This window comes from Salvelinus alpinus, chromosome 30 (assembly GCF_045679555.1).
Source record: "Salvelinus alpinus chromosome 30, SLU_Salpinus.1, whole genome shotgun sequence".
NCBI classification, from domain to species: domain Eukaryota; kingdom Metazoa; phylum Chordata; class Actinopteri; order Salmoniformes; family Salmonidae; genus Salvelinus; species Salvelinus alpinus.
In genome coordinates this window covers 3,666,749-3,691,433 of record NC_092115.1, presented here as the reverse complement: position 1 = coordinate 3,691,433, position 24,685 = coordinate 3,666,749, and the positions used below count along the sequence as shown (strand labels likewise).

General features: G+C 43.5%; 2 protein-coding genes across 6 annotated transcripts in view; both read left to right on the top strand.

Annotated features, from left to right (window-relative positions):
* Positions 1 to 20,288, top strand: part of LOC139560182 (ubiquitin carboxyl-terminal hydrolase 33-like) — a 73,734-nt gene extending 53,446 nt beyond the window's left edge. For 3 of the 5 annotated variants that reach the window (XM_071376729.1, XM_071376731.1, XM_071376732.1), the window contains 6 exons: positions 4,498 to 4,667; positions 5,166 to 5,319; positions 6,825 to 6,933; positions 8,761 to 8,863; positions 14,204 to 14,272; positions 14,462 to 20,288. In XM_071376729.1, coding sequence (XP_071232830.1) covers positions 4,498 to 4,667; positions 5,166 to 5,319; positions 6,825 to 6,933; positions 8,761 to 8,863; positions 14,204 to 14,272; positions 14,462 to 14,616 — 760 coding nt within the window. In that variant the 3' untranslated portion in view covers positions 14,617 to 20,288. Of the gene's footprint in view, positions 1 to 4,497; positions 4,668 to 5,165; positions 5,320 to 6,824; positions 6,934 to 8,760; positions 8,864 to 14,203; positions 14,273 to 14,461 lie in introns of those variants that run through there. The other 2 variants (XM_071376730.1, XR_011671880.1) reach the window with 2 other exon arrangements.
* Positions 20,289 to 21,289: 1,001 nt separating this feature from the next.
* The window catches only part of LOC139560181 (uncharacterized), an 82,914-nt gene continuing 79,518 nt past the window's right edge, over positions 21,290 to 24,685 (top strand). Inside the window, exon 1 of the mRNA XM_071376728.1 lies at positions 21,290 to 21,472. The gene's annotated coding sequence lies outside the window, so the exon portion shown is untranslated. The remainder of the gene's footprint in view (positions 21,473 to 24,685) is intronic.

The following is a 24,685-nucleotide window of genomic DNA, read 5'->3' as shown; positions in this document are numbered from 1 at the left end:
AGTGGTATTATAACTACATCCTCCTCTAGGAGTGGTATTATAACTACATCCTCCTCCTCTAGGAGTGGTATTATAACTACGTCCTCCTCCTCTAGGAGTGGTATTATAACTACATCCTCCTCCTCTAGGAGTGGGATTATAACTACATCCTCCTCCTCTAGGAGTGGTATTATAACTACGTCCTCCTCCTCTAGGAGTGGTATTATAACTACGTCCTCCTCCTCTAGGAGTGGTATTATAACTACGTCCTCCTCCTCTAGGAGTGGTATTATAACTACATCCTCCTCTTCTAGGAGTGGTATTATAACTACATCCTCCTCCTCTAGGAGTGGTATTATAACTACATCCTCCTCCTCTAGGAGTGGTATTATAACTACGTCCTCCTCCTCTAGGAGTGGTATTATAACTACGTCCTCCTCCTCTAGGAGTGGTATTATAACTACGTCCTCCTCCTCTAGGAGTGGTATTATAACTACGTCCTCCTCCTCTAGGAGTGGTATTATAACTACATCCTCCTCCTCTAGGAGTGGTATTATAACTACATCCTCCTCCTCTAGGAGTGGTATTATAACTACATCCTCCTCCTCTAGGAGTGGTATTATAACTACATCCTCCTCCTCTAGGAGTGGTATTATAACTACATCCTCCTCCTCTAGGAGTGGTATTATAACTACATCATCCTCCTCTAGGAGTGGTATTATAACTACATCCTCCTCCTCTAGGAGTGGTATTATAACTACATCCTCCTCCTCTAGGAGTGGTATTATAACTACATCCTCCTCTTCTAGGAGTGGTATTATAACTACATCCTCCTCCTCTAGGAGTGGTATTATAACTACATCCTCCTCCTCTAGGAGTGGTATTATAACTACATCCTCCTCCTCTAGGAGTGGTATTATAACTACGTCCTCCTCTTCTAGGAGTGGTATTATAACTACGTCCTCCTCTTCTAGGAGTGGTATTATAACTACGTCCTCCTCCTCTAGGAGTGGTATTATAACTACATCCTCCTCCTCTAGGAGTGGTATTATAACTACATCCTCCTCCTCTAGGAGTGGTATTATAACTACGTCCTCCTCCTCTAGGAGTGGTATTATAACTACATCCTCCTCCTCTAGGAGTGGTATTATAACTACATCCTCCTCTAGGAGTGGTATTATAACTACATCCTCCTCTTCTAGGAGTGGTATTATAACTACATCCTCCTCCTCTAGGAGTGGTATTATAACTACATCCTCCTCCTCTAGGAGTGGTATTATAACTACATCCTCCTCCTCTAGGAGTGGTATTATAACTACATCCTCCTCTTCTAGGAGTGGTATTATAACTACATCCTCCTCTTCTAGGAGTGGTATTATAACTACGTCCTCCTCCTCTAGGAGTGGTATTATAACTACATCCTCCTCCTCTAGGAGTGGTATTATAACTACATCCTCCTCCTCTAGGAGTGGTATTATAACTACATCCTCCTCCTCTAGGAGTGGTATTATAACTACATCCTCCTCCTCTAGGAGTGGTATTATAACTACATCCTCCTCTAGGAGTGGTATTATAACTACATCCTCCTCCTCTAGGAGTGGTATTATAACTACATCCTCCTCTTCTAGGAGTGGTATTATAACTACATCCTCCTCCTCTAGGAGTGGTATTATAACTACATCCTCCTCTTCTAGGAGTGGTATTATAACTACATCCTCCTCTAGGAGTGGTATTATAACTACGTCCTCCTCCTCTAGGAGTGGTATTATAACTACATCCTCCTCTAGGAGTGGTATTATAACTACATCCTCCTCCTCTAGGAGTGGTATTATAACTACATCCTCCTCCTCTAGGAGTGGTATTATAACTACATCCTCCTCCTCTAGGAGTGGTATTGTAACTACATCCTCCTCCTCTAGGAGTGGTATTATAACTACATCCTCCTCTAGGAGTGGTATTATAACTACATCCTCCTCCTCTAGGAGTGGTATTATAACTACATCCTCCTCTAGGAGTGGTATTATAACTACATCCTCCTCCTCTAGGAGTGGTATTATAACTACATCCTCCTCTTCTAGGAGTGGTATTATAACTACATCCTCCTCCTCTAGGAGTGGTATTATAACTACATCCTCTTCTAGGAGTGGTATTATAACTACATCCTCCTCTTCTAGGAGTGGTATTATAACTACATCCTCCTCCTCTAGGAGTGGTATTATAACTACATCCTCCTCTAGGAGTGGTATTATAACTACATCCTCCTCTAGGAGTGGTATTATAACTACATCCTCCTCCTCTAGGAGTGGTATTATAACTACATCCTCCTCTTCTAGGAGTGGTATTATAACTACATCCTCTTCTAGGAGTGGTATTATAACTACATCCTCCTCTAGGAGTGGTATTATAACTACATCCTCCTCTAGGAGTGGTATTATAACTACATCCTCCTCCTCTAGGAGTGGTATTATAACTACATCCTCCTCTTCTAGGAGTGGTATTATAACTACATCCTCTTCTAGGAGTGGTATTATAACTACATCCTCCTCTTCTAGGAGTGGTATTATAACTACATCCTCCTCCTCTAGGAGTGGTATTATAACTACATCCTCCTCCTCTAGGAGTGGTATTATAACTACATCCTCCTCTAGGAGTGGTATTATAACTACATCCTCCTCTTCTAGGAGTGGTATTATAACTACATCCTCCTCTTCTAGGAGTGGTATTATAACTACATCCTCTTCTAGGAGTGGTATTATAACTACATCCTCCTCTAGGAGTGGTATTATAACAACATCCTCCTCCTCTAGGAGTGGTATTGTAACTACATCCTCCTCCTCTAGGAGTGGTATTATAACTACATCCTCCTCTAGGAGTGGTATTATAACGACATCCTCCTCCTCTAGGAGTGGTATTATAACTACATCCTCCTCCTCTAGGAGTGGTATTGTAACTACATCCTCCTCCTCTAGGAGTGGTATTATAACTACATCCTCCTCCTCTAGGAGTGGTATTATAACTACATCCTCCTCCTCTAGGAGTGGTATTATAACTACATCCTCCTCTAGGAGTGGTATTATAACTACATCCTCCTCTAGGAGTGGTATTATAACTACATCCTCCTCCTCTAGGAGTGGTATTATAACTACATCCTCCTCCTCTAGGAGTGGTATTATAACTACATCCTCCTCCTCTAGGAGTGGTATTATAACTACATCCTCCTCTTCTAGGAGTGGTATTATAACTACATCCTCCTCTAGGAGTGGTATTATAACTACATCCTCCTCCTCTAGGAGTGGTATTATAACTACATCCTCCTCCTCTAGGAGTGGTATTATAACTACATCCTCCTCTAGGAGTGGTATTATAACTACATCCTCCTCCTCTAAGAGTGGTATTATAACTACATCCTCCTCTTCTAGGAGTGGTATTATAACTACATCCTCCTCTTCTAGGAGTGGTATTATAACTACATCCTCCTCCTCTAGGAGTGGTATTATAACTACATCCTCCTCCTCTAGGAGTGGTATTATAACTACATCCTCCTCTAGGAGTGGTATTATAACTACGTCCTCCTCCTCTAGGAGTGGTATTATAACTACATCCTCCTCTTCTAGGAGTGGTATTATAACTACATCCTCCTCTAGGAGTGGTATTATAACTACATCCTCCTCCTCTAGGAGTGGTATTATAACTACATCCTCCTCCTCTAGGAGTGGTATTATAACTACATCCTCCTCCTCTAGGAGTGGTATTATAACTACATCCTCCTCCTCTAGGAGTGGTATTATAACTACATCCTCCTCCTCTAGGAGTGGTATTATAACTACATCCTCCTCCTCTAGGAGTGGTATTATAACTACATCCTCCTCTAAGAGTGGTATTATAACTACATCCTCCTCTTCTAGGAGTGGTATTATAACTACATCCTCCTCTTCTAGGAGTGGTATTATAACTACATCCTCCTCCTCTAGGAGTGGTATTATAACTACATCCTCCTCCTCTAGGAGTGGTATTATAACTACATCCTCCTCTAGGAGTGGTATTATAACTACGTCCTCCTCCTCTAGGAGTGGTATTATAACTACATCCTCCTCTTCTAGGAGTGGTATTATAACTACATCCTCCTCCTCTAGGAGTGGTATTATAACTACATCCTCCTCTAGGAGTGGTATTATAACTACATCCTCCTCTTCTATCACACAACACAGCATAAAACCACCACACTAAGAACAATAATAAGACTTAATCCTACACAGTGGGGCGACATCCTTCCTCTAGACATCAACAGAAATAAGACTTAATCCTACACAGTGGGACGACATCCTTCCTCTAGACAACAGCAGCAACATATTTCTAATCTGCCAGGATTTGAGCCCTCTCTGGAGGCAGTGACAGTTTCAGCAGATTATAATTTTCTTGTTTTCTGTAAACAGGAAGTTTCCGTACTCTGGTACAGACCACGTCCATTTAGTTTATTTAGCTCACGGCTACTAATGTGTCCTGTTTGTGTCCCTCCAGGAAGAGCAATGAAGAGGCGCTAAAGGATAGGAGCAGGGTGACAGGTCTACTCAGCGTGACGGAGCCCAGTCTGCTACAGTTCTACGTCTCCAGACAGTGGCTCAACAAGTTCAAGACCTTCGCTGAGCCTGGACCCATCTCCAATGACGACTTCCTCTGTTCACACGGAGGTACGGGAGCTATGGACTTTTCTCTTTCCACCTATCCATGACTGTCTCTATCAGACATTTATACATCTTTCTCTCTATCTGAATCAGTCAGCCAGTCTGCCAGCTAGTCAGCCAGTCAGCCAGCCACCCTGCCAGCCAGCCACCCTGCCAGCCAGCCAGTCTGCCAGCCAGCCAGTCTGCCAGCCAGTCAGTCTGCCAGTCAGCCAGTCTGCCAGCTAGTCAGCCAGTCAGCCAGCCAGCCAGCCAGTTTGCCAGCCAGCCAGTCTGCCAGCCAGCCAGTCTGCCAGCCAGCCACCCTGCCAGCCAGCCAGTCTGCCAGCCAGTCAGTCAGTCAGTCAATCGCTCAACTGTCAAAGCAACTGGTGTGGGGGCGGGGGGGGGGGGGGGAAGACAAAATTAATCCATGTTAACAGAGATATTGGGTGAGGTTAATGTTAGTGGTACCCATTACCCATAATGACTTGTGATGAGGATCTTTTTTAAATGCTGTGATACCAGGCGTGCCGTCTGCCAAGGCAGCGTTCATGGATGATCTGGTCGTGATGCTGCCTCAGAACGCGTGGGACCACCTCTACAGCAGGTCAGCTTCGTACAGCTACACGGTGCCGTCACTAAGTGGGACGTTTACACGGAGGACTATTAAAACTGGATTGTTAGGGAAATTATTTTTCTTGCATTCAATGTTTTAATCAAACCCTATTAATCAGAGTTATTCACAATAATCACATTATTGTGTCAGTGTAACCGTGCCCATAGTTGATAAAGTTTATAAAGGTGTATTTTTACGGCTAGGAGCGTTGTCTTACGTCAGATAGCACGACGGCCGTCTCCTGGCATCGCAGGACACCAACTGTCGGAGGACGATGCGGCTAAGGGGAATGCTTACTGGTTCTGAGAGGTTTATTCACTGAGCTGTGTTTCAAGGACTGTGGTCCCTGGTCAATGTGTTACTAAGCTGTGATTGGTCTGCCAAGGTGTGTTGCTAAGCTCTGATTGGTCTGTCAATGTGTTACTAAGCTGTGATTGGTCTGTCAATGTGTGTTACTAAGCTGTGATTGGTCTGTCAAGTTGTTACTAAGCCGTGATTGGTCTGTCACAGTGTGTTACTAATCTGTGATTGGTCTGTCAGGGTGTGTTACTAAGCCATGATTGGTCTGTCAAGGTGTGTTACTAAGCTGTGAATGGTCTGTCAAGTTCTGTTACTGAGCTGTGATTTAGTCTGGTCAAGGTGTGTTACTGAGCTGTGATTTAGTCTGGTCAAGTTCTGTTACTGAGCTGTGATTAGTCTGGTCAAGGTGTGTTACTGAGCTGTGATTAGTCTGGTCAAGGTGTGTTACTGAGCTGTGATTAGTCTGGTCAAGGTGTGTTACTAAGCTGTGATTAGTCTGGTCAAGGTGTGTTACTGAGCTGTGATTAGTCTGGTCAAGTTCTGTTACTGAGCTGTGATTAGTCTGGTCAAGGTGTGTTACTGAGCTGTGATTAGTCTGGTCAAGGTGTGTTACTAAGCTGTGATTTAGTCTGGTCAAGGTGTGTTACTGAGCTGTGATTTAGTCTGGTCAAGTTCTGTTACTGAGCTGTGATTAGTCTGGTCAAGGTGTGTTACTGAGCTGTGATTAGTCTGGTCAAGGTGTGTTACTGAGCTGTGATTAGTCTGGTCAAGGTGTGTTACTGAGCTGTGATTAGTCTGGTCAAGGTGTGTTACTGAGCTGTGATTAGTCTGGTCAAGGTGTGTTACTGAGCTGTGATTAGTCTGGTCAAGGTGTGTTACTAAGCTGTGATTAGTCTGGTCAAGGTGTGTTACTGAGCTGTGATTAGTCTGGTCAAGTTCTGTTACTGAGCTGTGATTAGTCTGGTCAAGGTGTGTTACTGAGCTGTGATTAGTCTGGTCAAGGTGTGTTACTGAGCTGTGATTAGTCTGGTCAAGGTGTGTTACTGAGCTGTGATTAGTCTGGTCAAGGTGTGTTACTAAGCTGTGATTAGTCTGGTCAAGGTGTGTTACTGAGCTGTGATTAGTCTGGTCAAGGTGTGTTACTAAGCTGTGATTAGTCTGGTCAAGGTGTGTTACTGAGCTGTGATTAGTCTGGTCAAGGTGTGTTACTGAGCTGTGATTAGTCTGGTCAAGGTGTGTTACTAAGCTGTGATTGGTTTGTTGTCTAGGTACGGAGGCGGGCCTGCTGTCAACCACCTGTATGTGTGTCACACTTGTCAGACAGAGATTGAGAAGCTGGAAAAGAGACGCAGGACAGAGCTGGACATGTTTGTCCGGGTAAGGCCTTTCGCGGATCCTTTCCTCCATGCACTGGAGTTAACCTGTCTAGGTTCCGCCGGAACCCTTCGCCAACAGCCAATAAAATTGCAGGGCGCCAAATACAAAACAACAGAAATCTCATAAATCAAATTCCTCAAACATACAAGTATTAGGCACCATTTTAAAGATAAAATTCTCGTTAATCCAGCCACAGTGTCTGATTTCAAAAATGCTTTACAGCGAAAGCTCCACAAAAGATTATGTTAGGTCACCACCAAGTCACAGATAAACCCAGCCATTTTTCCCGCCAAAGACAGGAGTCACAAAAAGCACAAATAGAGATAAAATGAATCACTAACCTTTGATGATCTTCATCAGATGACACTCATAGGACTTCATGTTACACAATACATGTATGTTTTGTTCGGTAAAGTTCATATTTATATCCAAAAATCTTATTTTACATTGGCGTGTTACGTTCAGTAGTTCCAAAACATGCAGTGATATTGCAGAGAGCCACATGAATTTACAGAAATACTCATAATAAATGTTGATGAAAATACATGTGTTATACATGGAAATATAGATAAACTTCTCCTTAATGCAACCGCTGTGTCAGATTTTTAAAAAACTTTACGGAAAAAGCATAATCTGAGAACGGCGCTCAGAGCCCAAACCAGCTAGAGAAATATACGCCATGTTGGGTAGTCAACATTATTCATAAATAACATTAGAAATATTCACTTATCTTTGATGATCTTCATCAGAATGCACTCCCAGGAATTGCAGTTCCACAATAAATGCTTGTTTTGTTCGATAATGTCCATCATTTATGTCCAATAGCTTCTTTTGTTAGGGTGTTTGGTAAACAATCCAAAAGCGCGATCTGGTCCATTCGGATGAAACGTTCAAAAAGTTATATTACAGGTCGAAGAAACTTGTCAAACTAAGTATAGAATCAATCTTTAGGATGTTTTTATCATAAAAGTTCAATAATGTTCCAACTGGAGAATTCCATTGTCTGTAGAATTGCACTGGAACGAGAGATACCTCTCAAGTGAAAGCGCGTGACTGAGAACGAGGCTGTAGGCAGACCCCTTAGTCAAACAGCTCCCATCCGGCCCCCTTCACATGAGAAGCCTGAAACCACGTTCTAAAGATGGTTGACATCTAGTGGAAGCCTTAGGAAGTGCAACATAACCCATATCCCACTGTGAATTCGATAGGGGCTGAGTTGAAAAACTACAAACCTCAGATTTCCCACTTCCTGTGGATTCTTTCTCAGGTTTTTGCCTGCCATATGAGTTCTGTTATACTCACAGACATAATTCAAACCGTTTTAGAAACTTCAGAGTGTTTTCTATCCAATAGTAATAATAATATGCATATATTAGCATCTGGGACAGAGTAGGAGGCAGTTCACTCTGGGCACGCTATTCATCCAAAAGTGAAAATGCTGCCCCCTATCCCAAACAAGTTTTAACAGAGAGCTAGTAGATGTGTATAGGCTGTTTTTCCACCCCAGCACTAACGCACCTGTTTTAATGTTCTCAATTAATTGAAATTATAATCTTTCTCTCTCAACTCTTTCTTCCTGTCCTCTCCCCTTCCCTCGCTCTTCTCTCCCCATCCCCTCTCTCTCCCCATCCCCTCTCTCTCTCCATCCCCCATCCCCTCTCTCTCCCCATCCCCTCTCTCTCTCCATCCCCCCACTCCCCCATCCCCTCTCCCCATCCCCTCTCCCCATCCTCTCATCCCTCCATCCCCTCTCTCCCCCCATCCCCTCTCTCCCCCCATCCCCATCCCCTCTCTCCCCCCATCCCCTCTCTCCCTTCCTCTGTTCAGCTGAACAAGGCGTTCCAAGAGGAGGAGTCTCCACTGATCATCTACTGCATCAGCATGCAGTGGTTCAGAGAGTGGGAGGGCTTCGTCAAGGGAAAGGACAATGGTGAGTGGTTGGTTCAGAGAGTTGAAGGGCTTCGTCAAGGGAAAGGACAATGGTGAGTGGTTGGTTCAGAGAGTTGGAGGGCTTCGTCAAGGGAAAGGACAATGGTGAGTGGTTGGTTCAGAGAGTTGGAGGGCTTCGTCAAGGGAAAGGACAATGGTGAGTGGTTGGTTCAGAGAGTGGGAGGGCTTTGTCAAGGGAAAGGACAATGGTGAGTGGTTGGTTCAGAGAGTGGGAGGGCTTCGTCAAGGGAAAGGACAATGGTGAGTGGTTGGTTCAGAGAGTGGGAGGGCTTCGTCAAGGGAAAGGACAATGGTGAGTGGTTGGTTCAGAGAGTGGGAGGGCTTCGTCAAGGGAAAGGACAATGGTGAGAGGTTGGTTCAGAGAGTGGGTAATGGGATACAGCTTTTGTCAAATAGATTTTTTTGTTGCATTTTAGCTAACCCTAACCCTTATCCTAACCTGAACCTAATTCTCCTAACCTGAACCTAATTCTCCTAACCTGAACCTAATTCTCCTAACCTGCTTTGAAAAGTACATTTTGACAAAACCTTTATCCCTTCTAGACAAAGACTGGGAGGGCTTTGTCAAGGGAAAGGACAATGGTGATTGGCTAAAAAGATACACCACATGACCAAAAGTATGCATGTCGAACATCTCATTCCAAAATCATGGGCATTAAAAGGGAATTGGTCCCCCCTTTGCTACTATAACAGTCTCCACTGTTGGAACATTGCTGCAGGGACTTGCTTCCATTCAGCCACAAGAGCATTAGTGAGGTCTGGCATTTATGTTGGGCGATTAGGCCTGGCTCGCAGTCGGTGTTCCAATTCATCCAAAAGGTGTTCGATGAGGTTGACCATTCATCCAAAAGGTGTTCGATGAGGTTGACCATTGATCCAAAAGGTGTTTGATGGGGTTGACCATTCATCCCAAAAGGTGTTCGATGGGGTTGACAATTCATCCCAAAGGTGTTCGATGGGGTTGACCATTCATCCCAAAGGTGTTCGATGGGGTTGACCATTCATCCAAAAGGTGTTCGATGGGGTTGACCATTCATCCCAATGGTGTTCGATGGGGTTGACCATTCATCCAAAAGGTGTTCGATGGGGTTGACCATTCATCCCAAAGGTGTTCGATCTCAACAAACCATTTCTGCACGGACCTCGCTTTGTGCACAAGGGGACTTCTCATGCTGAAACAGGAAAGGGCCTTCCCCAAACTGTTGCCACAAAGTTGGAAGCACAGAATCTTCTAGAATAACTAATGGCACCGGAGGAGATGGCTGCTGTTTTAAGGGTTTTTGTGCGTTATTTGAAACTCATTTTGTACATAATGTTTCTGCCACCGTCTCTTATGACCGAAAAGTCCTTCTGGATATCAGGACAGCGATTATTCACCTCTTTATGGACAAAGATTTTTTCTTTAACGAGTCCCGGACGCGAAGGATTTACTTCAGACATCATCATTTGCAAAAAAAAAATAAAAAGAAAGAGACAGAGATATTGGGACGTGCGTCGGGAGTTGTAAGGATCCTTGTAAGGATCCAACGGCGAGTGGGTAATCTGCCTCTACCATCAGTCCTACTAGCTAACGTACAAATGGATAACAAAATAGACAAGCTACGATCACAAATATCCTAAGTCCGCAGTCAGTGAGCTGTGTAAGGCCATAATCAAACAGGAAAACACTCATCCAGAGGCGGCGCCCCTAGTGGTCGAGGACTTTAATACAGACAAACTCAAATCAGTTTTACCTCATTTCTACCAGCATGTCACATGTGCAACCAGAGGAAGAAAAACTCTGGACCACCTTTACTCCACACATAGAGATGCATACAAAGCTCTCCCTCGCCCTCCATTTGGCAAATCTGACCATAATTCTATCCTCCTGATTCCTGCTTACAAGCAAAAACTAAAGCAGAAAGTACCAGTGACTCGCTCAATACAGAAGTGGTCAGATGACACAGATGCTAAACTACAGGAATGTTTTGCTAGCACAGATTGGAATATGTTCCGGGATTCTTCCGATGGCATTGAGGAGTACACCACATCAGTCGTTGGCTTCATCAATAAGTGCATCGATGACGTCGTCCGCCCAGTGATCGTACGTACATATGTAACAGTATAACTTTAGACCGTCCCCTCGCCCCGACACGGGCGCGAACCAGGGACCCTCTGCACACATCAACAACAGTCACCCACGAAGCATCGTTACCCATCGCTCCACAAAAGCCGCGGCCCTTGCAGAGCAAGGGGAAACACTACTTCTAGGTTTCAGAGCAAGTGACGTAACTGATTGAAACGCTATTAGCGCGTACCCGCTAACTAGCTAGCCATTTCACATCCGTTACACTCACCCCCCTTTCGACCTCCTCCTTTTCCGCAGCAACCAGTGATCCGGGTCAACAGCATCAATGTAACAGTATAACTTTACGTCGTCCCCTCGCCCCGACACGGGGGCGAACCAGGGACCCTCTGCACACATCAACAACGGTCGCCCACGAAGCATCGTTACCCATCGCTCCACAAAGGCCACGGCCCTTGCAGAGCAAGGGGAAACACTACTTCTAGGTTTCAGAGCAAGTGACGTAACTGATTGAAACGCTATTAGCGCGTACCCGCTAACTAGCTAGCCATTTCACATCCGTTACACATACCCCAACCAAAAGCCATGGATTACAGGCAACATCCGGACTGAGCTACCGCTTTCAAGGAGCGGGACTCTAACCCAGACACAATCCCGCTATGCCCTCAGACGAATCATCAAAAGCATCAATACAGGACTAAGATTGAATCGTACTATACCGGCTCCGACGCTCCTCGGATGTGGCAGGGCTTGCAAACTATTACAGACTACAAAGAGAAGCACAGCCGCGAGCTGACCAGTGACAAGAGCCGACCAGATGAGATAAATTACTTCTATGCTCGCTTCGAGGCAAGCAACACTGAAGCATGCATGAGAGCATCAGCTGTTCCGGATGACTGTGTGATCACGCTCTCTGTAGCCGATGTGACCTTCAAACAGGTCAACATTCACAAGGCTGCAGGGCCGGACGGATAACCAGGACGTGTGCTAAGCGCATGCACTGACCAACTGGCAAGTGTCTTCACTGACATTTTCAACCTGTCCCTGACTGAGTCTGTAATACCAACATGTTTCAAGCAGACCACCATAGTCTCTGTGCCCTAGAACACCAAGGTAACCTGCCTAAGTGACTTCTGACCTGTAGCACTCACGTCTATAACCATGAAGTGCTTTGAAAGGCTGGTCAGGGCTCACATCAACACCATTATCCCAGAAACCCTAGACCCACTCCAATTTGCCTACCGCCCCAACAGATCCACAGATGATGCAATCTCTATTGCACTCCACACTTCCCTTTCACACCTGGACACAAGGAACACCTATGTGAGAATGCTGTTCATTGACTACAGCTCAGCGTTCAACACCATAGTACCTTCAAAGCTCATCACTAAGCTAAGGACCCTGGGACTAAACACCTCCCTCTGGATCCTGGACTTCCTGACGGGCTGCCCCCAGGTGGTAAGAGTAGGTAACAACACATCCGTCACGCTGATCCTCAACACAGGGTCCCTTCAGGGGTGCGTGCTCAGTCCCCTCCTGTACTCCCTGTTCACTCATGACTGCATGGTCAGGCACGACTCCAACACCATCAATAAGTTTGCCGATGACACAACAGTGGTAGGCCTGATCATCGACAACGACGAGACTGCCTATAGGCAGGAGGTCAGAGACCTGGCCGTGTGGTGCCAGGACAACAACCTCTCCCTCAACGTGATCAAGACAAAGGAGATGATTGTGGACTACAGGAAAAGGAGGACCGAGCATGCCCCCATTCTCCTCGACGGGGCTGCAGTGGAGCAGGTTGAGAGCTTCAAGCTCCTTGGTTACCACATCACCAACAAACTATCATGGTCCAAGCACACCAAGACAGTCGTGAAGAGGGCACGACAAAACCTAATCCCCCTCAGGAGAATGAAAAGATTTGGCATGGGTCCTCAGATCCTGAAAAAGTTCTACAGCTGCACCATCGAGAGCATCCTGACTGGTTGCATCACCTAAGGGACTACAGAGGGTAGTGCGTACGGCCCAGTACATCACTGGGGCCAACCTTCCTTCACTTTAACTCTACCTACATGTACATATTACCTCAATTACGTCGACTAACCGGTGCCCCCTGTATATAGCCTCCACATTGACTCTGTACCGGTACCCCCTGTATATAGCCTCCACATTGACTCTGTACCAGTACCCCCTGTATATAGCCTCCACATTGACTCTGTACCGGTACCCCCCTGTATATAGCTTCACTACTGTTATTGTACTGCTGCTCTTTAACTATTTATTTTTTACTTGACACTTATTTTTCTTAAAACTGCATTGTTGGTTAAGGGCTTGTAAGCATTTCACTGTCAGGTCTACAGCTTGTATTCGGTGCATATGACAAATAACATTTGATTTGAATGTCATTGTATGCTGTAGCGTTAAGATTTCCCTTAACTGGAACTAAGGAGCCCGAACCATGAAAAACAGCCCCAGACCATTATTCCTCCTCCACCAAACTTGACAGTTGGCACTATGCATTCGGGCATGTCGCGTTCTCCTGGCATCTCCTAAACCCAGATTAGTCCGTCATACTGCCAGATGGTGAAGCGTGATTCATCACTCCAGAGAACGCGTCTCCACTGCTCCAGAGTTCAATGGCATCGAGCTTTACACTCCAGTCGACGCTTGGCATTGCGCATGGGGATCTTAGGCTTGTGTGCGGCTGCTCGGCCATAGAAACCCCTTTTATGAAGCTCCTGACGAACAGTTCTTGTGCTGACGTTGGTTTCAGAGGCAGTTTGGAACTTGGTAGTGTTGCAACCGAGGACAGACGATTTTGATGCGGTCCCGTTCTGTGAGCTTGTGTGGCCTACCACTTCGTGGCTGAGCCGTTGTTGCTCCTAGACGTTTCTACTTCACTATAACAGCACTTACAGTTGACCGTGGCAGCTCGAGCAGGGCAGAAATTTGATTAACTGACTTGTTGGAAAGGTGGCATCCAATGACGGTGCCAATTTGAAAGTCACTGCGCTCTTCAGTAAGGCCATTATACCTCCAATGTTTGTCTATGGAGATTGCATGACTGTGTGGCTGAAGTTGCCAAATCCACTAATTTGAAGGGGTGTCTACATACTGCTGTATAGATAGAGTAGTAGGTGCGATTTGGAGTCTCCACTCCCAGCTGTTGAAAGGAGTGCTATAAAATGCTATATTAGGCTGCCTTCAGACTACATCTTATGTGTCATTAATAAGTTATTTCCCTCTCCCTTGCAGATCCACCGGGACCAATCGATAACTCCAAGATCGCGATCAACAAGAACGGCCATCTAACACTCAGACAAGGTAACAGCCTGACCCAGTCAACTCTTCTGTCTTCTCTAAATCCCCCTGCTTATATAATGTCCTATCCGTGTGAGGCTGATGGAACCGTAGTGGACACACACTTGATCAAGATAGATTCTTCTGAAAAGCTACTAAATGTTTGCGTTATTTCAGTCTCATTAAATCTGTGTGCTACTTACTCCCCTCAAGGAGCTGACTCGGGACAGATCTCTGAGGAGACGTGGAACTTCCTCCACTCCGTCCACGGAGGAGGTCCGCTCGTAACAGTCCGGCCCAACGTCTCTCACATCAACGCATCTCACCCCGAACTAGAGGCCTCCTCGCAGTCTAAGGAGAAGATATAGGTGGAGACGTGCTACGTTTAAATCTACCTACATCACAACCTCTTCACAGGAAACAACCTACCTACCTACCTACCTACCCCCTAACAGGAAACTACCTACCTACCCCCTAACAGGAAACTACCTACCTACCCCCTAACAGGAAACTACCTACCTAACCCCTAACAGGAAACGACCTACCTACCCCTAACAGGAAACGACCTACCTACCCCTAACAGGAAACTACCTACCTACCAACCCCCTAACAGGGAACTACCTACCTACCCCTTAACAGGAAACTACCTACCTACCAACCCCCTCACAGGAAACTACCTACCTACCCCTTAACAGGAAACTACCTACCTACCCCTTAACAGGAAACTACCTACCTACCAACCCCCTCACAGGAAACTACCTACCTACCCCTTAACAGGAAACTACCTACCTACCCCTTAACAGGAAACTACCTACCTACCCCTTAACAGGAAACTACCTACCTACCCCTTAACAGGAAACTACCTACCTACCCCCTAACAGGAAACTACCTACCTACCCCCTAACAGGAAACTACATACCTACCCCCTAACAGGAAACTACCTACCTACCCCCTAACAGGACACTACCTACCTACCCCCTAACAGGAAACTACCTACCTACCCCTTAACAGGAAACTACCTACCTACCCCCTAACAGGAAACAACCTACCTACTGTACCTACCCCCTAACAGGAAACTACCTACCTACCCCCTAACAGGAAACTACCTACCTACCCCTTAACAGGAAACTACCTACCTACCCCCTAACAGGAAACTACCTACCTACCCCTTAACAGGAAACTACCTACCTACCCCCTAACAGGAAACTACCTACCTACCCCCTAACAGGAAACTACCTACCTACCCCCTAACAGGAAACTACCTACCTACCCACCAACAGAAACTACCTACCTACCAACCCCCTAACAGGAAACTACCTACCTACCCCTTAACAGGAAACTACCTACCTACCCCCTAACAGGAAACTACCTACCTACCTACCCCCTAACAGGAACTACCTACCCCCTAACAGGAACTACCTACCCCCTAACAGGAAACTACCTACCTACCCCTTAACAGGAAACTACCTACCTACCTACCCCTTAACAGGAAACGACCTACCTACCAACCCCTTAACAGGAAACTACCTACCTACCCCTTAACAGGAAACTACCTTCCAACCCCCTAACAGGAAACTACCTTCCAACCCCCTAACAGGAACTACCTACCCCCTAACAGGAAACTACCTACCTACCCCTTAACAGGAAACTACCTACCTACCCCCTAACAGGAAACTACCTACCTACCCCCTAACAGGAAACTACCTACCTACCCCCTAACAGGAAACTACCTACCTACCCCCTAACAGGAAACTACCTACCTACCCCCTAACAGGAAACTACCTACCTACCCCCTAACAGGAAACTACCTACCTACCCACCAACAGGAAACTACCTACCTACCCACCAACAGGAAACTACCTACCTACCCACCAACAGGAAACTACCTACCTACCCCTTAACAGGAAACTACCTACCTACCCCTTAACAGGAAACTACCTACCTACCCCTTAACAGGAAACTATCTACCTACCCCTTAACAGGAAACTATCTACCTACCCCCTAACAGGAAACTACCTACCTACCCCCTAACAGGAAACTACCTACCTACCCCCTAACAGGAAACTACCTACCTACCCCCTAACAGGAAACTACCTACCTACCCCCTAACAGGAAACTACCTACCTACCCCCTAACAGGAACTACCTACCTACTTTCTAACAGGAAACCCCCAAAACCAGCCCTGAGTAAAACAACAAAATGTTTTATTTTGCACTTTACTTTTTATTTAAAAAGCATTCGAGCAAAGGATTTCCCTTCCTTGACCACTGGGCAGAAGAATAAACATGTCTGAAAATAACATGATGACATGTTTCTACATAAATGTATAAATATATAATTTCTAATAGCACTGTAGAATAATACATGGGAACTGTGTCTGGTAATTTCCAGAACCAAGCATTTATTAATTTTGTTTGCAGGTAAAATCTCTCTCTTGACCAAAATGGAGACAATGTCACTCTATATCAGGGATGGGAAACTTTAATGGGGGTGGGGGCCACAAAGAAATCGGCACTCATTATGGTGGGCTGTTCATGGTTCTGCATACCCACAGATGCAATCAGAGCCGGCCATATCCTTTTGGGGGCCCTAAGGGAAATTTTGATGACCCCCACCCCCTTGCGAGCAAAACATTTTAGCGGCACCCTTCTTGACACTGGAGAGAAAGAATGTATGTTTTAGTTTATTTACTGTAATTCTACACATTTTGCCATGCGGCGGTGAGAACATTTTTCAATTTTATAACAAATTTCATGCAATTCTAATAAAAAAATGCAATGTGGTAGAGAGAACATGTTTCAGTTTTACAGCTAATTTCCTGCAATTCTACACATTTTGCCATAGGGTGGAGATAAATGTTTGCCGTTTTTAATGATATCTGAGTGAGAGTAATGAACAAAATCAATGGAGGCCCCCTTGGTCAGTAATTCAACCATGATTACTACACGTTTAGATAGCTGGCGAGACTAACTTACCACGTCGAAACATTTTTTAGCTGATATGGGCTAATGTCAGTGACGGAACGGACATGACAAGGGAAAACACTGATGATGTATAACCAACATTTTAAAATGACACCTTGGTGTATTCTACTATTCTACCTAGCAACAGTAAGTTGAGACCCCGACTGAGTTCCCCCGGAGGGGGTTCTATATGATGTCACTCTCTTATGTCTTGTGTGTCGCAAACGACAACAGAAGAATCACAATGCGTCTTACTGTAGATATCGAAATTGTTCTCTTTTTTTTAATACCTGTTCTAAGAAAATAACATATTGTCGCAGAAGTGAATGGTTATAAAAAGTTCAAGCTCTTAACGAAGATAAATCTTTGATTCTCCAGTTTCTTTTTTTTTTTTGTGGCGGCAAGTAAATGAATATAGGGGAAACACTGCTAAGGATATGTGTTTACACAGGCAGCCTAATTCTGATCTTTTTACACTAATTGGTCTTTTGACCAATCAGATCAGGTATTTTGCCAATAATTGGCCACAAGATCAGAATTGGGCTGCCTGTGTAAACTAAGTAGTCTCAGGAAGGATTTGTATGTTTTTTTTTACTATAGTCTGGTTAAGATAAGTGGCATGCTCACACAATGTCTGATGTGTATTAGAATGTACTCGTGAGTCCAGGGGTGTATTCACTAGGATCCAAAAGGAATGAAACGGGGAGGGACCCACCTATCTGAATGTGTCCAATATAAACTATTGTTTCCGTTTTAAAACCTGGTGTGTGTGACCTAATGAATACACCCCTGGTGTACTACAGTCCCAGAACTTCCTTGTTATTTACCTCCCATTGACCAGACCAGGGGGTGGATTTACTATGTATCCCAAATGGCATCCTATTCCCTATATAGTGCACTGCTTCAGACCAGGGCCCTATTCCCTATATAGTGCACTGCTTCAGACCAGGGCCCTATGGGGCATAGTGTTCCATTTGGGAGGTACCTGTATGTTAATATACTTTTTTTGTATAAAATATGTGGCTGGCAGGCATGCTTTAGAGGGAACCCCACTCACTCAGCCAGGGTTGGGGTCAATCCACGAAAGTGAACTGAAATTCTAAATCAGATTTTCCTCAATGATTTGTCTGTGAGGGAAAAAAAGGTGGAAATGAAATGGGAATTGACCCCAACCCTGACGTACGAATGATTTGAAAAACTTGATGGCCACATGTCACATTAAATTACATGTAAGCTGCCCACTCACTGCATAATATGTACACAATGAATCACAAACTTCTGTGGCTATCTTTGTCTTTGAAATGTACAGAATTACACGACAAGCGATCAAATCATAATATTCATCAGTTTTGTCAGTGGTGAAAGCATTGACTTGTGTATAAGAGCATGGTGTTGCTTATGGTATGTGGTCACTGAAGAAGCATTGACTTGTGTATAAGAGCATGGTGTTGCTTATGGTATGTGGTCACTGAAGAAGCATTGTGAAGAATGCTGTAGGTATATGGAATACTGCATCCTGATTCGGAATGGCTGATATGATTCATTAAACACATCTGTTCTGATTCGGGAATGGCTGATATGATTCATTAAACACATCTGTTCTGATTCGGGAATGGCTGATATGATTCATTAAACACATCTGTTCTGATTCGGAATGGCTGATATGATTCATTAAACACATCTGTTCTGATTTGGAATGGCTGATATGATTCTGGTTCTATTAAACACATCTGTTCTGATTCAGAATGGCTGATATGATTCATTAAACACATCTGTTCTGATTCGGAATGGCTGATATGATTCATTAAACACATCTGTTCTGATTTGGAATGGCTGATATGATTCTGGTTCTATTAAACACATCTGTTCTGATTCGGAATGGCTGATATGATTCATTAAACACATCTGTTCTGATTCTGGTTCTATTAAATGCATCTGTTCTGATTTGGAATGGCTGATATGATTCATTAAACACATCTGTTCTGATTCAGAATGGCTGATATGATTCTGGTTCTATTAAACACATCTGCTCTGATTCGGAATGGCTGATATGATTCTGGTTCTATTAAACACATCTGCTCTGATTCAGAATGGCTGATATGACTCTGGTTCTATTAAACACATCTGCTCTGATTCAGAATGGCTGATATGACTCTGGTTCTATTAAACACATCTGCTCTGATTCAGAATGGCTGACATGATTCTGGTTCTATTAAACATCTGCTCTGATTCAGAATGGCTGACATGACTCTGGTTCTATTAAACACATCTGTTCTGATTCAGAATGGCTGACATGACTCTGGTTCTATTAAACACATACTCTGATTCAGAATGGCTGATATGACTCTGGTTCTATTAAACACATCTGTTCTGATTCAGAATGGCTGACATGACTCTGGTTCTATTAAACACATACTCTGATTCAGAATGGCTGACATGATTCTGGTTCTATTAAACACATCTGTTCTGATTCAGAATGGCTGATATGATTCATTAAACACATCTGTTCTGATTCGGGAATGGCTGATATGATTCATTAAACACATCTGTTCTGATTCGGGAATGGCTGATATGATTCATTAAACACATCTGTTCTGATTCGGAATGGCTGATATGATTCATTAAACACATCTGTTCTGATTTGGAATGGCTGATATGATTCTGGTTCTATTAAACACATCTGTTCTGATTCAGAATGGCTGATATGATTCATTAAACACATCTGTTCTGATTCGGAATGGCTGATATGATTCATTAAACACATCTGTTCTGATTTGGAATGGCTGATATGATTCTGGTTCTATTAAACACATCTGTTCTGATTCGGGAATGGCTGATATGATTCATTAAACACATCTGTTCTGATTTGGAATGGCTGATATGATTCTGGTTCTATTAAACACATCTGTTCTGATTCGGAATGGCTGATATGATTCATTAAACACATCTGTTCTGATTCTGGTTCTATTAAATGCATCTGTTCTGATTTGGAATGGCTGATATGATTCATTAAACACATCTGTTCTGATTCAGAATGGCTGATATGATTCTGGTTCTATTAAACACATCTGCTCTGATTCGGAATGGCTGATATGATTCTGGTTCTATTAAACACATCTGCTCTGATTCAGAATGGCTGATATGACTCTGGTTCTATTAAACACATCTGCTCTGATTCAGAATGGCTGATATGACTCTGGTTCTATTAAACACATCTGCTCTGATTCAGAATGGCTGACATGATTCTGGTTCTATTAAACATCTGCTCTGATTCAGAATGGCTGACATGACTCTGGTTCTATTAAACACATCTGTTCTGATTCAGAATGGCTGACATGACTCTGGTTCTATTAAACACATACTCTGATTCAGAATGGCTGATATGACTCTGGTTCTATTAAACACATCTGTTCTGATTCAGAATGGCTGACATGACTCTGGTTCTATTAAACACATACTCTGATTCAGAATGGCTGACATGATTCTGGTTCTATTAAACACATCTGCTCTGATTCAGAATGGCTGACATGACTCTGGTTCTATTAAACACATCTGCTCTGATTCAGAATGGCTGATATGATTCTGGTTCTATTAAACACATCTGCTCTGATTCAGAATGGCTGATATGATTCTGGTTCTATTAAACACATCTGCTCTGATTCAGAATGGCTGATATGATTCTGGTTCTATTAAACACATCTGCTCTGATTCAGAATGGCTGACATGACTCTGGTTCTATGATTCTGTTAAACCCTGATGATGAAAGAACAGTGTAACCCAAACATGATTTCTCTTCACCTGTTTGTTTACCCAGCAACTTAATTTTAATAATAGTTATTGCAGTGCATGTTATGGTTTTAAGATCAAAGTTGAACATTTTGTATGGAAACTTATGTTTAATTGAATTGTGGACCAAAACTCTTGTCGATCACAACTTTTTGTTTTGTTTTACCAACTAATCGGAAAATCTCTGAAATACTAATTTCATTATAAGCGACCGTTTATTTCTGGATTCTGACTAATAACATTATAGATATTGTTCGACTTTCAAGTGAGACATGGCATTGGTAGCCCGAGCTACACACAGCCTAGTCCAGGGGCCAAAGATGTCTTTACTGTTCTCCTTGCAACAGGAAAAATGTAGTATTTCATTTTGACAAGTTGTGGAACTAGGCAGAACACACACACACACACGGACCCGTTGACTGGATAGAAAATATGTCTGCTGCCGAGTGTGCAGCACACGATTTGCGGAAGTGAGGTGAGTGTAATTCTCTAGCTAGCTTCATAAACCATTTTTCAATAAACGATTAGTCGGTCGCAATCAAGTGTGATCAGAAGTGAAGCATAGACTTGTTATCTACTGAACATTTTAGTGAAGTCGACCAACAGTGAGGCCGTTATGCATGCTAATGCTTTAGGAAAGTTGTTTGGTCAGAACAATCGGCTAGGAGCCGCAGTTAGCAAGCAGCAGCCTAGCTACAGAAGGAACTATTCCGTTATTACATCTTTGGCCTAGCTTTGCTATCCCTACTAGCTCATATTAGCTAGGCAACCGCTAATGTCCATCAACTAACGTTAGCTACCAATGTTAAAGCTATGCAATTATCAACTAACTTGCTTTAGTATTAGATAACTGTTAGCTTGTCAAATACTTTAATTTGAATAAATCATTACTCCTTAGCGAACCATTATTTTAAGACGAGTAAGACTGATCTATAACTACTAAATTCGGTAACTATCCGGTGCGCCAATGGCAATGTAACTAACCGCTAAGCTAGCTAGCTAACGTTACTACTTTTATTTCATGTAATAAAAACAAAGCTAACTTGTTAGCTAACGTTTTTGTTATCCGGCCACTTGCTAACTTTGCGACAAAACGGATGAGAAGGGCAGACATTTGTTGGCAGTAGCAAACAGTTTATGGTGCATAATGCATCAGGGTGCGACCAAGCTTGCACATTTTGTCTGCTTTCTGCAGCCTTTTTCTGGGTTGGTTAGCATGTGGGCTAACGGTTCGATAGCGGCGACACACTCCCAGCTCATGTTAGTCAGCTAGTTTGCATTGGTATAAGATTAACACAATACCACGGAGTAGTTAGCCGAGTTCTCTTGTAAACTAGTAGCTACCGTATTTGGAGCTAGCCAACGAACTACTTAGACCCCAGCACATCAGTGTTGTCCAACTTTGGTCTTGTCGGTGCTCCCTGCCTCTCGGCGTTAGTGCCATGCCGGGGATTTGGTGTAGTCAGTCAGGTCCGCTGAATGGAGAGATATGGTGAAGAAGTAAAGATGTGGGGTGAGAACAAAAACAAACCAAATACTCCATTGTTTACTCTATTGAATTAGTGAAGTTGGATCCCAAATCTACGTGCTACTCCACCGTTACCTATACCAATCAGCTAACTATCAGCTTTCCTTTCACACGCGGTTGAATTCGTTTTGTTGTTGTGACTATTTCTTTACACGGGTTTAAAACCTAGCTTTCAAACGACTTGGATAACTGTCATGACGGGTAGAATTAGAAAAGCTAGTGTAAGCACGTCTCAATTTAAAGTTGATGTCATGCAACGCACCCTGGGCAGGAAGTAATTTACGCTTGACATATAACACTTACACTTGGGAGTCGTTGAAATGATGTCTAGTGCTGCCGCGTCTGTTTACATGTTGCCAGACACTTGCCACAGATAGTTGACTAGGCCAGCTGAATTTACCAAACACGCTGTGCCTGAAATGGAATCCTATTCCATGCTATATAGTGCACTACTTCTGATCAGAGCCCTGTTTAGGGCTCTGGTCAGAAGTAGTGCACTATATAGTGAATAGGGTTGCCATTTGTGACGTAAGTACATTAACATCATGGGAAATTGATCCACTTGCCTACCTGTTGCCCATCCCTTCCCTGCATAATGCCTCAAAGACCCTCTGCCTGCATGAGCAAATGTCTGTCTGTCTGTCTGTCTGTCTGACAACACCCCCTTCTGTCTGTCTGACAACACCCCCCTTCTGTCTGTCTGTCTGACAACACCCCCCGTCTGTCTGTCTGTCTGTCTGTCTGACAACACCCCCCTTCTGTCTGGTCTGTCTGTCAGTCTGACAACACCCCTCCTCTATGGGGTGGTTGGGTGTGTCAAATAAAATGTTATTTGTCACATACACGTGTTTAGCAGATGTTATTGCGAATGTAGCGAAATGCTTGTGTTTCTAGCTCCATCAGTGCTGTAAAATCTAACAAGTAATATCTAACATTTTCACAACATATACCCAATACACACAACTCTAAAGGAATGGAATTAAGAATATATAAATATATGGACGAGCAATGTCAGAGCGGCATAGACTAAGATACAGTAGAATAGTATAGAATACAGTATATACATATGAGATGAGTAATACATAGACAGATACAGTAGAATAGTATAGAATACAGTATATACATATGAGATGAGTAATACATAGACAGATACAGTAGAATAGTATAGAATACAGTATATACATATGAGATGAGTAATACATAGACTAAGATATAGTATAGAATACAGTATATACATATGAGATGAGTAATACATAGACTAAGATACAGTAGAATAGAATAGAATACAGTATATACATATGAGATGAGTAATACATAGACTAAGATATAGTATAGAATACAGTATATACATATGAGATGAGTAATACATAGACAGATACAGTAGAATAGTATAGAATACAGTATATACATATGAGATGAGTAATACATAGACTAAGATACAGTAGAATAGAATAGAATACAGTATATACATATGAGATGAGTAATACATAGACTAAGATACAGTAGAATAGAATAGAATACAGTATATACATATGAGATGAGTAATACATAGACTAAGATATAGTATAGAATACAGTATATACATATGAGATGAGTAATACATAGACTTAGATACAGTAGAATAGTATAGAATACAGTATATACATATGAGATGAGTAATGCAAAATATGTAAACATTATTAAAGTGACTAGTGTTCCATTCCTTAAAGTGGCCAGTGATTTCTAGTCTATGTATATGGGGCAGCAGCCTCTAATGTGCTAGTGATGGCTGTTTAGCAGTCTGATGGCCTTGAGAGAGAGAATCTGTTTTTCAGTCTCTCGGTCCACGTGTTGATGCACCTGTACTGACCTCGCCTTCTGGATGGTAGCGGGATGAACAGGCAGTGGCTCGGGTGGTTGTTGTTCTTGATGATCTTTTTGGGCTTCCTGTGACATCGGGTGGTGTTGGTGTCATGGAGGGCAGACCTCACTATCTTCTGGAGAGCCCTGCGGTTGTGAGGGGTGTGGTTGCCGTACCAGGTGGTGATGTAGAGATCTCTATTGGGGGGGTGTAGAGAGCTCTATGGGGGGTGGTGGTGTGGTGTATGTGGAGAACTCTATGGGGGGGTGGTATGTAGAGAGCTCTATGGGGTGGTGGTGGTGGTGTAGAGAGCTCTATGG